The 17,317-nt window shown below is 43.2% G+C and overlaps 1 protein-coding gene across 15 annotated transcripts in view; it reads left to right on the top strand.

Moving 5' to 3' along the window:
- PLCB4 (phospholipase C beta 4) overlaps window positions 1-17,317 on the top strand; it is a 318,161-nt gene that overhangs the window by 218,554 nt on the left and 82,290 nt on the right. For all 15 annotated transcript variants that reach the window (XM_024110413.3, XM_024110408.3, XM_024110392.3 and 12 more), the window contains 5 exons: window positions 5,109-5,217; window positions 8,287-8,497; window positions 9,154-9,247; window positions 9,937-10,016; window positions 10,520-10,604. In XM_024110413.3, coding sequence (XP_023966181.2) covers window positions 5,109-5,217; window positions 8,287-8,497; window positions 9,154-9,247; window positions 9,937-10,016; window positions 10,520-10,604 — 579 coding nt within the window. The remainder of the gene's footprint in view (window positions 1-5,108; window positions 5,218-8,286; window positions 8,498-9,153; window positions 9,248-9,936; window positions 10,017-10,519; window positions 10,605-17,317) is intronic.

Raw genomic sequence — 17,317 nt, 5'->3', positions numbered from 1 at the left:
TTTAACAGTTTTTTTTTCTTTTAAACCACAGCACTGAATGTTATTCTAAAATTGTTTTCCAAATATTCTTAAACTCCCAGTTTATCCCCCGCTGATGTTCATTGTGAAAAGTATTGCCGGTCTAATAATAGTATTTGGCACTTTTGTAATTCACTGTCCAACATGTGTTTTGTGCCCTCCTCTGGTGGATTTTTAGAGGAGAACTGTATAGCTAACAGCTAAGGGAGTTATATCTTGATCTCAAGTAGTAGAAGCTCATGCTTTTAAGTCTGGATGGCTCGGGTTCAATCTTTGGTGACTAGCTATGATGGAGGTTGCTACACTTATAATCCCTTTAATCAGAAGTTCTGAATATGCTTTGTTGTAGGCAGAAGTAGCCTATAGTTAAGCAACCGAAAATTTAGAATGGGAAGTGTTGAAATGTTGGGAAGCCTTATAATTTTGCCAATCTGGAATGAACATCCCATCTGAGGGATGGGGGCGGGGAGAGAGGAGAGTGAGACAGGACCAGGAAACTGGGACAAGGAATCCAGAGCGGTAGTGGGGGGCAGTTGAAATCAGATGAGGAGCTGGGGTGGGTTAGACAGCAATAGGATAGACATAGACTGGAAGGGACGGGGAAGAAGGGTCTTTGACTACTATAGACCAATCTGTTCTCCGAACATTTGATTCGCCGGAAGCAGGGGAGGGAGAGGAGCAGGGGGGCAGAGCGTTCAGGGGAGGGGGTGGAGTCGGGGCAGGGACTTTGGGGAAGGGGCGGAGTTGGGACGGGGCCGGGGCCTCTTGTAGTATCCTCTTTTCCAGGATGGCAATATGGTAACCCTACATGCTACAATGATCAAGACCCCTCACAACACATCTTTTAAAATCCATGAGTCAAACATATGCCTATCACAACATGTGGTGTCCGTCATCCAGTGCATCATATGGCCCAATGACAACTCTGTGGGTGCAGCACTGTGTGTGTAGATGTGCCCTAACTCTCCTTTGTTCTATGGTTGCAGAGTGTTAATGGCCCACTTCATTTTGAATGGTCCTTTGCAACGTGTTAACTCCTGCGCTTAACAGTCTCTTCTACCTTGTACTTCATTGTGACACTCAGGGCATGGCTACACTTGCAGGTGTAGAGCGCTTTGAGTTAAACCAGCCTTTGTAGAGCGCAGTAGGGAAAGTGCTGCCATCTGTCCACACTGACAGCTGCCAGCACACTGGCGTGGCCACATTAGCAGCTCTTGCAATGGCCACAGAGAGCAGTGCATTGTGGTAGCTATCCCAGCATGCAGGTGGGTGTGGTGGAGCATGACAGGGAGTGTGTTTTGTGTATGTGGGGGGAGAGAGAGTGGTTTTGGGGGGGCTGAGAGCATGTCAGCATGCTGTCTTGTAAGTTCAGACAGCAGCAGACCCCCTCTTCCTGCCCCTCCCCCCCGCCTCTCTCTCACACACAGCATTCCACAGTAATGGTTGCTTTGTCTCGGAGCAGATAAGCAGCCGGCTGTCAGAAACAGAGCTTTCAAAGGGCATATCCGCATTCCTGCAGTGATTCCAAAACAATGACAAGAGTGGCCACTTGACTTAAGGGGATTATGGGACGTTTCCAGAGGCTGATCAGAGCGCAGTAATGCAACACCTTGTTCACACTGACGCCCGGGCGTTTCAGCCAAGGTGCACCAGGCATTAATCTTCTCGCCGAGGTGGAGTACCAGGAGTGCTCTAGCCCTGGAATCAGGGAGCTCTATGTGCCTTGCCAGTGTGGATGGGTAGTGAGCTAGGGCACCAAGGGCTGCTTTAATGCGCTCTAACTCGCAAGTGTAGCCAAGCCCTTAGGGCTTGTCTATACTTACGCGCTGGTTCGGCGGCAGGCAATCGAACTTCTGGGTTCGATTTATCGCGTCTAATCTGGACGCGATAAATCGAACTCAGAAGTGCTCCCCGTCGACTCCGGTAATCCTGCTCGCCGCGAGGAGTACGCGGAGTCGACGGGGGAGCCTGCCTGCCGGGTGTGGACCGCGGTAAGTTCGAACTAAGGTACGTCGACTTCAGCTACGTTATTCACGTAGCTGAAGTTGCGTACCTTAGTTCGATTTGGGGGTTTAGTGTAGACCAAGCCTAAGTATCTTTCCCCAAACTGAAGAAGAGCTCTGTGTAATTCAAAAGTTGGTCTCTTTCACCAGCAGAAGTTGGTCCAATAAAAAATATTTATTATCTCACCCACCTTTTCCGTCCCATATCCTGGGACAAACATGACTACAACAATACTGAAAACAATAAAAGTTTATTATCATTAGAAAAAAGTGGTGGTTGCTGGCAGGGCATTCTTAATGAGGGCCCTGGGACTTCTGAACTTGTTTCCACTTTGTTCCAAAATAGCCTGAATTTGATGACCTACCAGGCATGTTGTAGGTTGCAAAAGCAATTTGTTTGATAGGATTTTTAGGGAAGGATGAGGGTATGTCCCTGGGTAGGTCTGATTTGGGAGTAAGGCTTTTCTGGAGTCTTTCCATTTTTTTTTTTTTTTATTGTCTGTTGGCTTAGGTAAATTGTTAGCTCCATTTTGACTGTTTAATGCTGCAGGCCGACAGTTAATTTAATTATGTATCATTATTAATGCTGGTGGGTTGTTTCTATAAGTCTAATTATTGTCAGGCACTTCTGTGCGTGTGTTCTTTTTTTTTTAAGTTAAATCTAAAGAAAAGGAAAAATAATAGAAAAATGAAATAGACCTAAAGCTACTGAGATTTCCTTCCGCCATGTATTCGCAGCCACAGATCTTAGCTTTGGCCTACGTGTGTAATTATCAAAAGTAGTAATTCAGTACAGGCTGGCCTGGTTTCTGCTGAGCAAAGAGATAAGATGAAATGGGAGATTGGATCCTTCTTGTTTAGTAAGTTTTCCCCTTTCTGTTTTTGGTGGAAAGAGGCCATTATTTCTGCTGGACCTCATAAATCCCAATAATAAAGCTGGCTTCTAGCAAGTCATGAGTTGTTTCACATATCAGCAAGTATTTATCTGGCTAGGAGGTAAATGGCTGGGTGGCCATATTTGAAGAGCATCTGTTTCTTCCCTCTTTCTCTTTCCAAAGTAAACAGGCTCCCTCTAGCCTCTTCCCCCCAAATGATTTACCCTCCTTTTGTTAAGGAACGTCTAGTAGAAAGGTATGGATCCTGTCTAATATGGTAACTAGAACAAGCAACAGCAGCTTTGCTGGACATGTGTGATTAGTCCTGGGAGCTTTATGCTTTTGGTCAGCTATGTTGTTTTGCCTTATAAATTCCCTGTGCCAACAAACTCACTAGTATAAAACATTTATGCAGGGGATCCTGCTTGACATTTTTTTAAGAACATCAAGTATTACCAGAATTGTTTTTAATTAACTAAACTTAAATTAACTAAACTTTCCAAATGGGGAAAAAAAAAAAGATACTGAGCAGTGATCATGATGACAACAATACAAATATTACTGTTAGTTCCCTGCAATCATTTTTTGGCTGTGATTGCTAAGAAGCGTTGTTTGCCTTCTCCCATCTATTTTCTTCCCCTGTGTCACCTCTGTTCTATTTACGATTATCCGTGGAAGAGTGAAGTGCGGAAGAGCACTCTTCTTTAATAAGAGCCTCCCCTCCTCTTTCTTTCAGTTGTTTCAAATGATGCATTTTCACTAATGGTGCAAAGCTTGTCACGTGTGATTACATGTGGTCGGCCGTACAGTTGCATGCTAGTGTTGTGCTCCTGAGAGATGCTTAGCAAGGTGTGTCCTGCATTCAGCTGCTTACATTTCATATTTCATCTGAGATTTACTTAGCTATCCAGATAGCCAACGTCTAGTGAATTTAACTGCGATACTTCAGATGCTGTCGACTGTCAATAGCATTAATAAAAGGATGCTTCATTAACTGCATGATTAAATTGGCATTAGTTGTAATTTCTTAGAATTACCCAACCACACATGCCAATGTGTTGGTTGCAAAGAAGAGATCAGGTTGCTTATTTTTGATTGGACATGGCTTGATATTGAACAGAATACCAAAATATTTGTATGTAAGGAATTACAGCAAATGCTTTTAGTGCCTTAGGTCATAGACATTCCACACTGTCCATTCCTAAATTATTGGTCAGCAATATGGGGGTGGCCTATGTTACATTTATGAATGTAAATTACAGCTTCAAAACTGCACCTACCTGGGTAAAAGAGTGTTTCCATGGTCATCTTTGTTTTTGTTTTGCTTTTGCATCTGCTTACATGCCACTATTCAGTTGAATTATGTTTTTAATGGAGAATCAGGCACACAGTGTGCAGCTCTAATCCAGTGTGAATAAAAGTGAAAATTGCATTGCACACTCCAAAGCGAATGTGTCATGAATCTGGCCTTTAGAGATTTATTGGAAGTCACTGATACCTAGAATGCCTAAATATAGTCCAAACAATATTTGTGTATGATATTATGAAATCCCTACATCATTAATTGCTATACATTTTGGGATGATACGGTGAAGATGTTTTTTAATGATTTACATATGTGCTCTATGATCCTAAGTTGATATTTCAGAAAGTTGAATGCCCCAGTATTTATACGATTCACAGAAATAATTGACACTAGTTAACATATTTCTAAATGCAGGTTTTGCATCGAATATTTGTAGCAACTTTTTATTTTTTTAATGTTTATTTTAGTCATCCGTATTGATGAAGACGCCAGTTTTATGAAGGGATAATTATGTTACCGTCAGTCAGGCCCGTCAGTTTGCATAACCTACATAAAAGATTTCTGAAGAAGGAAGAGGATTTACCAAGTTATTAAAGGATCTGCTGTTAATTGTCAAAATTGTATTGGCCCATACGCCACATGCGTTATTTTATTGTAATGAGTAAATAGCAATAATACACGTTAAATGATTGCACTGGAGTATTTTCCTGAGCAAACAGCCTGTTGTTTTCATAGATAACTAGATTTAAATTTATATAATGCTGAAGTTACCATTGGGATATTCTGTAAATTCTAGTTTTAAAAAATTGTCCAGCTCGTTCTTTCTCGTCTGCAGTAATGAAAAGTTCTTGGAAAATAGCCTTGCAGTAAGTGGTCTTGCTAAATTCTGTTATTTTCTAACCTTAGCATCAACGAGATCCTCGTCTGAATGAAATTTTATTCCCATTCTATGATTCAAAAAGAGCAATGCAGATAATTGAGACATATGAGCCAGATGAAGATTTGAAGAATAAAGGTAAACAAAGGGGGACTATCTGTGTATCAAAAATTAATACCACATTTCTTTAGACACTTTAAATTTTAAAAAGCACCTAAGTGACTTAAGAGCCTAGTCCCAATGAGCCTGGGGCTTGTCTAAGTTGCAGCAGCCTACTCCGTCTACTCTAAGCCTCAGTTTTGCCCAGAATCTCTCCAGTACCGCCAGCTGCACCTCCACCCCTGATTTACTCCTCCTGCCCTAGGCATGCTCCCTACACAAGGGATTGTGAGGTGCCAGTGGCTGTCTTCCTTGGTTCCTGCAGCACAGGAAACAGGCCTTGACACCACTCTGGTCCTTTTACCAGGAGTAAAGCAGCTGAATGAGGGGTAAGGATTTCATCCTGTATATGTTGCTGCTAATTTACTCTGCTATCCTTGCATCACACTATCTGTTAACGGATTGCTTATGCTTTTTTTGCTAAAATTGAACCTGTGAGGTGATGGTCTCTCCATAACTTCTCAGGGCACTCCAGTAAAAAAGGGGAAGGCCAATACACTGGCTATCAGATGGGAGATATCGCCTCTCAATAGCACGGTATTTCTTTTTTTTAAATGAGCTATAGGACACTCCAGGATCCATTGTTCTCTCTTCTTGCAGTCATGGATTGGAATTTTGAAGGCTCCAACTCTATAGCTTATTTTGTTTTCCTCTCCGTATGTACCAGAAACTCCCCTTACTACTTACCTCCTTTTCTTTTTAATCTAATCATATTGGTCACATGTTTAATGCAGTCACGGATCTACTGTCTAGATGCCACCATATTTCAAGTGTTTTCCCATAATGTACAAGGTATCATGAACATTGTTTGTCCTTGTTCAGAAAGAGATGCACCCATGTTTTGGGTGGGCAGGAGTTAAAGCAAACCAGTAGTTTATGAAGATAGGTATTTTGCAGACAAGAAACTGTCTCTAGAAGCTGATGTCGGCATAAGCTTCTACACTGTTTTCATATTCTTTCAACCAATCACTGAGTCATGGTAGCGACTTGAGCCTATTGTTTTAATTCTTTCTTTATTATTTCTACTGCGATGTATGTAAATGTGGAATGTCTCCTGCAGAAAAAAGGATGGGTTTTTTCTGATGATGATCTTTCCTTGGTGGAGTTAGTTCATGCGGGTTTCACCCCAATGGAATTAGTGGGAGAAGGGGAGGAATTGGCCCCAGAAGTTGTGGATCCCGAATATAGGCAGGTCATTCATCTGGCTTTAAACCATACTGTCCTCTTGTTGGGTGATTGGTCCCTAGTCCAGTGTGGAGACAAAACCAGACTAGGTTCTGTGCAGTATCAGACCGGGATGACATTTTGAAAAGCACATCATTCTGCCCCCACCAGTGTGACCTTGCATGCACCATCCATGTGAGATCATGCTGGCAGGGGCAGGCCCACACCAATCCTGGAAGTACCGTAAAGTCTTGTATTCTGGGAATGCATGAGTAGCCACCCAACATCCAATGGAGGCAATGGCTTATCTGTCTGGTGTCTGTTCTCTGCAGTCCTTTACAAGACCCCTATTCCATAAAGCACTTAGGCACATGTGTGCACTGAATAGCACTGTGTGGGAGGCAAGACCTCATTCACTGAACAATAGCTGTAAGAAACCAGTCCTGCCTTGGTTACTGTACAGCAGGGGTAGTGAATTATTTTTTGTCAAGGTCCAAATTTCTTGGTCAAGGTGCAGTCAAGGTCCAGACTCCAAAAAAAAAAATTTAAAATAATAACAACAATGATAAGTAAATAAAAAGATTTGGGGGTCCATTCAAAAGCAGCTGGTGGTTCAGATTTGGCCCACGGTCCGCCTCTTGACTACCCCTGCTGTATGGTAAGGATCAGTAACTAGTAAGGGTCAGTAACTAGAACTCAGCCCTTCCTCATGTGCTGTACAGTACATGAATGGCTCAGTAAGTTCAGGAGCTCAGTGGGAGAGCAGTTATAGACACTTTCTCCTTCTCAGGGAGACTCTGCAACTCAGTCTCTTAATTATGTTATCAGTGGGGCAGGGCTTCATTATTAAAATCTTAGCAGATATCCACCAACTATACACAGTATGATTATTTTTTCACTCTCTTATACTTTTTCCTCCAGGCTAATTACATGTCACGCTTGGAGCTACTTTGTTCTGCTGTTTTTAAGTTCGGGGGGTGGGGGTGGTAGTTAAATTTCTTAAGATGAGAATGTGTGATTTTTTTTTTTTTGATTATTTTTTTCATTTTCCCCTAACTCAAAACCAGCTGACGGGATTTGGCTGTGACCGAGAATAGGAAGTTCAAAGCCCCAAGTGAGAATTTTTCAGAAAGTTATAAGCAAGTGAAAGCTGGGGGGTTAGGGATTCTCTGTTGAAACAAAAAGGTCATGTGAAACAGAATAAAATTAGAGCTGCTGTGAGCTGTCCCTTGCCAATAACAGAGCTCCCATGTCTAACATTAGGAAACATGAACTTCAAGTTCAAATTGCATTCAAATTGTGTAATGTAACATTTAGATGGTTAACTGCCTACCTCCCCCGCTCCCCCCTCCCATTTTTTTTTCTTAGTGTGAGGCCATTTTTAAAATAGATCACAGGCAAAATCTGATCTGGCTTAAACCAGAATCTGGCCCCTCATCTTTTACAATTTCTGAAGCACAAAACAAAAAGAGGTAAAAGAAAACATACTATGAACACTGTGGCCAAAGTTACTGTACACACAAGGTTCCATTTTCTAACATGGCTTTGTTTACACAGAAAATGTTTTCATTTTCATTGTCAGGAAGATAATCTACTGTATATACTTCGAACAGTGGGATGGTTAGCAAAGGTCTTGAACCTTCCATGTTTTGGAAATAAATCCAAAATAAATTAACTTTGCAGGTCATGCTAATAGAATCTTTGGATTCCAGCCTTTGAAAGACTGGGGAGAGCCTTGTACTTAAATTACTGTTGTTAATTTTCTTTCATCTGCTGCTGTAAAATACCAGCACCTCTTCTGGGTAACAATGTCTGTGTTCCTTTAACCATCTGTATTCTCTGCATAAATACAGAAAAAACATAAAGCTATTTTTTTCCTTCCAGGTCTCATATCAAGTGATGGATTCTGCAGATATTTGATGTCAGATGAAAATGCCCCAGTCTTCCTTGACCGTTTGGAATTATACCAGGAAATGGACCATTCTTTGGCTCACTACTTCATCAGCTCCTCCCACAATACCTATCTAACAGGCAGGCAGTTTGGCGGGAAGTCTTCTGTAGAGATGTACAGACAAGTGCTTTTGGCTGGTTGCAGGTTGGAAATATAGGATAATGGCTTTCATAGTTAATATTGTTTTAGGGAAATCAAATACTTCATTTTATTTACCTCAGCAATTCTATAGGATATCATGTAAATTTAACAAGTATGATAAATATGAAAAATATCATAAGTAAAATTCTTTATTGTACAAAAACATATGGAAAGAGTAGCCTTTAGGAAGTTCTAGTATTGTGGGGGGAAAGGGTGTGTTGGTAGGCTGCACACTTCTGCAGTTCAGAGGGATTTGTGCTGTGCAATTAAGCCAATCTGCATTTACACGGATATCAGTTTATGACTTCCAGTTTAACTACTTGCAGTGCATAGATATGGTATATCCAAATTAGCTAACAAGAGAGTAAATAATGGAGTGCTGATAAAAAAAAAAAAAAAACACTTTCACTCAGACATTTTACACTCCCACACACACAGAGTTTAATGTAATATGTCCATAGTTATAAAATCAAATTGAAATGATAAGAGTTTGTGTATTACATACAGCGTGAGAGGAATTGTATTGCTTCTAAAATTGCATTGTTATTTACTGTAGCCTCTGCTCCTGAACAAGACAGATTGCTTGGAGCTTTTGTCAAATGGCTTATATATGTATTGAAATATTGTGGAAATTGACATCGTTGTTATTGGGTTTTTAGATGTGTTGAACTGGATTGTTGGGATGGAAAAGGTGAAGACCAAGAACCAATAATAACGCATGGGAAAGCAATGTGTACAGATATTCTTTTCAAGGTAGAATATATATATATCATTGGTAACTTCAAATTTATAAGTCAAACTTTAAGCCCAAATCTTCTCTTCAACACCCAGACTGGGAAATTTAGCTAGCAAGTAGGGAACTCTGCAGAGAGAAGGAAACCCCCCTCCACCCCCCACAACACTGCATGGCTGGTACTACATCCTAATGGAATGAATGATTCGAATGGGGTGGTTCCTATGTCCCGAACTCTTAAAAGCTTGCCTCTGCCTGACTACCTGTTCCCACCCCCCTCTGCATGAAAGCATGCAGGGAGCCCACTCAGGCCCTCTGCATAGTCTCTCCAAATCCTGCCACTCTTATGGGCTCTGCTGCAAAAGTCCCCCTTACCTGTGGAAAGGACAGGCGAAACACAGGAGTTGTCCCTTCAGCCAAAATCCTCCTCTCGGCCAGATCAGCTGTCAGATCCCTATGTTTCAGAGCAGCACTGAGTTTGTGGCTGTTGCTACCACCTTCCTTCCACAGGTGGAGAGGGAGTTTTTTAAACATGGAGTGCAAGGTAGTGAGTAGGAGTAAACGGAGAAATGAAATAGACACACTTTGTTCCATCTGTCTTTGCTTCATTTACTATAGAATCCATCATGTTCTGTGTCTGTAAAAATATTTCTACTCATGATTGCCACTTGATGTGTTTTAACATGAACACTTTCTTTGCATTTTAAAGGATGTCATTCAAGCCATTAAGGAAACTGCATTTGTTACATCTGAGTATCCAGTTATTCTTTCATTTGAAAATCACTGCAGGTATAAAGTATATTCATCTTCCATTTTTAATAGTGCAATGAAAGAGCAATTGTACCTATGATAAGGCTCATAATAGTTCAACTTTACTTGGAAAACTTTGTAACAGGGTTATGCAGATAAATTAGATTAGATGTCGCTTTGAAAAGATTCAGAGATGTTTGCTTGAATGCAAAGGTCAAGCTTTACGTTGTTTTAATAATGCTGTGATTCAGCAGTGAGTTACATTTGAAGGTCACATTACCTGAATAATATTTAATCAGCACATTACTTTGGTCTAAATAAATTCATGCATTTCAGTTATATTAGTTAGGTTTTTATAAACAGTTAAAAGTACTGTAAGTCTTGTAATTTTATTGTAAGTGGGCAGCAAATTACATGAAATACTTGTATTACTTCTATATTATTTTGTTGTTGTTGTTGCTGAATGATGGCTTGGGGCTTTGGGGGGGGGAGGGGTTTGAGAGAGAGAGTCTTAAGAAATTAACGAATGTCACTTTTTTCAGCAAATACCAACAGTACAAGATGTCAAAATACTGTGAAGATTATTTTGGCGATCTCCTTTTGAAGCAACCTCTAGAAACACATCCAGTATGTATCTTTAAAAATTGTGTTTATATCTTGGGTTAATTTTATTAGAGAGATGTAGTAACTTGGGGTCACATCACCAATAGTGGAGAAACTTGTGTACCTGGGCCTAAGTTTTCAAATATCACTATTGATTTTGGGCTTCTCAGGTTTTGGGTGCCCAACTTGTCCTTAGCTGGTTCATTTAATTTCTTCTGAACATGGATTGGGGAAGGACTTCTGGCAAGGGTTGGGGAGCCATGTCCCCAGGCTGAATCAAGCAGGGTTGCCAGCCCTATAAAATAGACGAAATGTAGTTCTTTTGCTTGTGACCTCACCACCTTGTCTCTCTGTAGTTTCCAGTCATTGATGGTCTACTTAATGCTAAACTGTATTAATGCTAAGTGGCACTATGTGCAAAAGCCTTATTTAAATGAATCTTAGCCATACCCGGCAGAGCATTACAGGATCTAATAATGAACACATCTTGTGTGTATAAGCAAGAACTGTGGCCAGTCCACAGCTGGTACAGAAGAACACGGTGTCAGGAGTACACTAAGAACAGAAACAGAAGGAACAAAGCAACAAAATGCAGACACAAAGAACAGACACAAAGTTTGCAGGATCTCATCAACATGCCACTTTTCAATGCCCCAGAGAATTGACAAATCTTCACAATGGACAGACAGTATTTTGCAAGATTTCGAATTGCAAACAAACTTTGGGAAGAAACTGGAGATATACAAATTTCTTCTTTAATTTATGTTGTGGGAAAGCACATTTGGGGGGAGGGATAGCTCAGTGGTTTGAGCATTGGCCTGCTAAACCCAGGGTTGTGAGTTCAATCCTTGAGGGGGCCACTTAGGGATCTGGGGCAAAATCAGTACTTGGTCCTGCTAGTGAAGGCAGGGGGCTGGACTCGATGACCTTTCAAGGTCCCTTCCAGTTCTAAGAGATGGGATATCTCCATTAAAAAAAAAAAAGCAAGCAAAGCATATCTTTAAATCCTCTGACTTTACTGCAGACTGTCACAAAGGTGACTATGAAAGGGTTCTGGCTATGTTTGATGCATACTTTATACCTCAGAGAAATGTGGTTTATGAAAGAGAATGTTTTCATGAGAGAATTCAAGAACCAGGGGAAAATGTTGAATGTTTTATAAGAATTCTGCATTCATTGGCTGAAAACTCTGATTTTGGGAATGCAAAACATAAAAATATCAGACCCAGGCTGGCTTATTGGGTTAACACAGTGGTCCCCAATGGGGTTCCCCTCGGGCGCCATGGCGCCTGCTGGGGCATCTATATGCACCCGCATACTGGCCGGCGGACAAGCATCTGCCAAAATGCCGCCGGCGACGCCTCTGGATGACGCTGCTTGTCGGTGGCATTTCGGCGGCGACGCCTATTGACATTGCCACTTCTCGGCGGCATTTCGGTGGATGCTCATCCACCGGCCACGGTCCGTGGTGGCTCGTCGTCTGGCGCCCGCCAGACAAAAAAGGTTGGGGACCACTACGTTAACAGATGAAAAACTTTTCATAACAGCTGAAATTGAAGAGAGATTTAACCCTAACCTTTATTATTTAAATAGCAAAACAGTCTGAACTACTAGTGAAACAGTTAAACCTAGAGAAACTTGACAAACTTAAAAAACTGAAGCTAGCTTAGAAACGGTGTTAAAAATTATCATAAAACCCCTGAGGCAAGGAGAGAGAACTCCCAAGTTAACAGTGACAATTCCAGCCTACATGCACAATATGTGGAAAAAATCATATCTCAAGAGATTATGTATGTCCAGCCAGAGGCACGCGGTGTAATAAATGTATGAAATATGGACTTTTTGCAGCTGTTTGCTGCACCAAAGCAGTCAGGGAGTTGACTCATATCACGGACAACCAAGAGCCATTGTTGCTGATATCTATTACTTGTGATGACATAGATAGAGCCTTGCAAAACTGTGGATATCCGCCTCCATGGACGTGGTTGTATTGTTTACCATCTTTGCTGATTGCGGATCATATGCAGCTCCAAATTTTTGTATCTGTGCAGGGCTCTAACAGTGACATGGGTGCAAATGCAGATGCATATAAACGGTGGAGTGTGGATTGCGGGTCGGATAGAAGTTAATTATCGCAGATTCTGATCGGATGTGGATCCAAATTTTTGTATACACGTAGGGCTCTAGACATAGAACCTAACCTGGAGAGTGAAATTAAATATTCACGGCAAGACGATTGACTTTTAAATTGACTCAGGAGCTGATGTCACAGTCATCTTAGAAGGGACTTACAATCACATTCAATCCCTCTCAGAGCTGAAGTCACATCTTCACACAGCTTTGACTAGCCTTGGAGATATACTGAATGGCATGGATCAGCTCACCACAGAAACAACTTTGCATTCTGAGTGGATGTGATCAAAGGATCAAAGACTAACAACTTCTCAGCTGTAGCATGGCAGCCATGATGGGCCCGGTGAGAGAGGTGGAAGAACTTGATAGAGGATTTGGTGATATTGGACTTCTGAGAGGTTATCCAGTACAAATCAACCTAAGAAACAATGCTGAACCATACAGTGTACAAACACCCACACCAGAGGACCTTGGAAGAGACTAATTGCAGATTTATGCAGATTCAGAGAACATCACTACCTGTTTATCATGGTCTATTTTCCCAGATTTATAGAAATAATGTACTTGAAAGACATAACATGTCCCAGTGTTCTTGAGAAACTGAAGTGCACTTTTGCTCACTTCGGTTATCCCAGAACAACTGGTGATGGGCAACGGACCACAGTTCACTGCAGCAGAATTTAAGTCACTCTGAATGAAATATGATTTTGATCATATTACTAGCAGCCCACATTACCCACAAGCAAATGGAGAGGCTGAGAGAGCTGTACAGACTGCTAAGAAAATCCTACAGCAGAAAGATTGATTCCTTTCTCTTCTGAGTTACAGATCCACACCAGTAATAGCAACTGGATATAGTCCAGCCGGATATAGACCTGCTGATGGGAAGACAACTCGGCACTACTGTTCCACCTGTGGAAAAGAACCTATTTCCAAAGTGGCCTGACATGAGGAGAGTAGCCAAATCCGATAAAAAGGCTACAAGAGCTTCTGAACATATTTTTACAACAGACATCACTCAGAGAATTGCCAGGTCTAGAACCTGGTGACCATGTTCATGTAAAAATGGATGGAGAAAAAGGATGGACAACTTCAGCTGTGGTCGTATACAAAAAATAAATTCTGCACCAATATAATATGTGATCATGACTGACGGTGGAGAGTTCAAAAGAAACCATTGACATCTACAATTTGTTCCTCAGAAAGAACAATCAACAGATAAAACGCTACCGATGGCAGATTCAAGAACAAGAAGATTGCAAACCGACCAAGGCCAGTCTTTGCAAGTAATGGACAGCCAGATGCTAAACTGTACTACGTTGTTCAGCCCTTAGGAGGCACTGTGTAAAATACCTTATTTAAATGAACCTCAGTCATACCTGACAGAGCATTAAAGGATCTAAGATGAACACATCTGGTGTGTATAAGCAAGCTCTGTAACCAGTTCATATCTGGTACAGAAGAACATGACAGATGCAAAGTAATTGATCATATGTGCCTGGAAGGGAAGGGTGTAGTGCCTTCAGCTGCATCTTATATTTCATACATCATGATCCAGATCTAGCTTTGGAATCTGGGCTGCTGTCAGTGCTGCATTAGGAACTGAATTGGATGAAGAACTCCCAGCAGAAGCAGGAACTGGAGGACCAGTCAGGAGAACTAAAATCCGTGTGCATTTCAGTCTCATACATAGCCAGGAAATATAGCAAATGTTGGAGCATTCTTAACAGGCATGGCTTACCTTGGCCTAACCTATTTTCTAGGGCAGGGGTTCTCAAACTTCATTGCACTACAACCCCCTTCTGACAACAAAAATTACTACACGACCCCAGGAGGGGGGACTGAAGCCTGAGCCCACCCAAGCCACACTGTCCAAAGGCTTCAGCTCCAGGCAGGGGGACTGTAACCTGAACCCTGAAGCCCTCAAGTTTCGGCTTTGGCCCTGAGCGGTGAGGCTTGGGCTTCAGCAAATCTAAGCCAGCTCTGGCGACCTCATTAAAATGTGGTGGTGACCCACTTTGGGGTCCTGACCCACAGTTTGAGAACCACTGTTCTAGGGTCTACATATGCTCTTCCAGGGCCTGCCCACTTTGCACAACCCATTCAAACTCTCTGGCAGCAACCACCAAATGTCAGAGGTGAACAACTGCTATCAGCTGCACCACGCTGCCGAGAAAGACAGCCAGAAGGAGAGTCCTATGTCTCACCTTTCTGCTAGTGCCCCTGGTGACTACTAGGCCCTTTTGCCTAGTGGCACCTTCTCCAGGGCTGTGCTTTTTTCTCTTCTTTTAAATTTTGACAGGGATAGTTAGGATGCAAGAATGCATAATAGAGACCATGTTCCCATACTCGGAGGGGTTTGCAGAGATGTGTGGCTGGCTGTAACATCCCCAACCTGAGCGCAGTCCTCGCAGGGACTGTGTCTCATGGCTCTGTGACCAGACAGAAATGGTGCCACACCAGGAGTTCTGTGGCTACTGCTGCTTCAGGACCCAATTCTAGCCTCATCTGGTCTCTGCTCTTTAGTGCTGCTCATTGTTTTATGTTTTGTTTTTCTTGCTTGTCTCTAGTTGTGTCACTCTGCCTCCTCCATGCACACATCCAGCAAGCAAACTTTCAAAAGGCATCTGGTGCAAGTTTGAAACTTGCCTTTCATGAGTAGTTGTATGCCGTTTTAAATGTCTCTGGAAGGAAAACGCAGGACAGGCGTGAGACTGGCTGAAGCAGATATTTTCCCAGAGGGACACCTAGCTAAGCTTTTAATTGCAGACTGGTATTTTAGAGGTAGGGGAAATGAAACCTGATTGTACTGACATCTAGTGGAGTTAAAACATATTCACTGCTGGTCACAGTGGATGATAACCTAGACTTCACTTTATCCTCATTGTACATGTTGAGATTGTTGTACATCAGAGGTGGGCAAACTACGGCCCGCAGGACGGTCCTGCCCGGCCCCTGAGCTCCCGGCTGGGGAGGCTAGCCCCTGGCCCCTTCCCCACTGTCCCCCCCTCCCACCCCTGCAGCTACGCCACCGCACGGGCAGCGCTCTGGATGGCGGGCTTGCACGCTCCTGCTGGTCAGTGCGGCAGCGTGTCTGGCTCCGGCCGGGCAGCGCGGCTGCCAGACATGCTGCTCTGAGCAGAATGGTAAGGGGCCCAGGGGGTTGGATAAGGGGTGCAGGGAGTGCTGGGGGGCAGTCAGGGGACAGGGAGCAGGGGGTGGTTGGATGGGGCAGAGGTTCTGGGGGGCAGACAGAGGACGGGGGGGTTGGATAAGCATGGGAGTCCCAGGAGGGCCTGTCAGGGGGCAGGGGTGTGGATAGGGGCCAGGGGATGGGGAACAGGGAGAGTTGGATAGGCGTGGGATGCCAGGGGGGACTATCGGGGGCGGGGATGTGGATAAGGATCAGAGCAGTCAGGGGACTGGGAGCAGGGGGGTTGGATAGGGGCTGGGGTCCTGGGGGTGGTTAGGGGTGGGGGATCCTGGGAGGGGGCGGTTAGGGGACAAGGATCAGGGGGGGTTGGATGGGTCGGGAGTTCTGAGGGGGGCAGTCAGGGTGTGGGAAGAGGAAGGGGGTGTATAGTGGGAGGGGGCCAGGCTGTTTGGGGAGGCACAGCCTTCCCTACCCAGCCCTCCATACAGTTTTGCAACCCCAATGTGGCCCTCGGGCCAAAAAGTTTGCCCACCCCTATTGTACATGATTCTCTTGCTGGAATTGAATGATTGAGTTTACTTAATTATAATGGAAAATGGATATTAGCTTGGAAGGATGTTGCATCAATTGTTGTTGGTTCCACATGCTGTTTGCCATCTTTGTTTGCTTCTCCTTGTATTTGGGTATCAGGTGTGGTGGGTTGACAGTGGCTTCCCCCAGAGGCTGTTGATGCAGGTCCTGCACAGTGACAGAGCTGACTAGATGATGATTATTTTTTTATGTGGTGGTTGAATACCTAGACACTCCACCCACTCCAAAGAGATCTGCCTCCCTGTTCTAGGATTCCTTACTAACCTTGGCTATATCTTCCAGTCCCAACTCACTTCTACCTCAGTGTACTCCTTGTCCTTTTCAGCTGTGATCTGGGTAACAGATCCTTCCCCCACCACCCAAATCTGTACTCCTTTGTGTGCTAGGGCTTGTACCAGGGGAGCCTGTCCTATGCACGGCCCACCTCAGAGCGGAGAGTGATGGGCCAACAGATGTTATTCCTCTCCCTTCCCAATATGGAGCAAGTCATTTAATGATACTTAGCACATATGTAGCATTTGTCATTTGATACCATCCACAAACATCAAAGATATGATCCTACAAACCCTTACTGGCAGGTATAGTCCTTATCACCTGGCTAAGGACTACTCGCATAGATAAATCTTTGCAGGATTGTGCACTGGTTGCTGGAACCTCACAGTACGGCGGTGAGTTATGCTGGGTAAGTATTATTAGTGACATTTAGCAGATTAGGAAATTGATATTAGGGAACTGAGGTTAAGTGACTAGCCTAAAATCACACAGGAAGTCAGTGTCTGAGTTGATACTCCAGTCTCCTGACTTGACTGTTGCCAAGGTGGTGTGGTCCTGTGGATATGACAGTGGACTAAGAATCAGG

The sequence above is a fragment of the Chrysemys picta genome, chromosome 3 (assembly GCF_011386835.1).
Source record: "Chrysemys picta bellii isolate R12L10 chromosome 3, ASM1138683v2, whole genome shotgun sequence".
Lineage (NCBI taxonomy): Eukaryota > Metazoa > Chordata > Testudines > Emydidae > Chrysemys > Chrysemys picta.
Note: the sequence above shows the minus strand (reverse complement) of the source record. Positions and strands in the feature narration are given on the sequence as shown.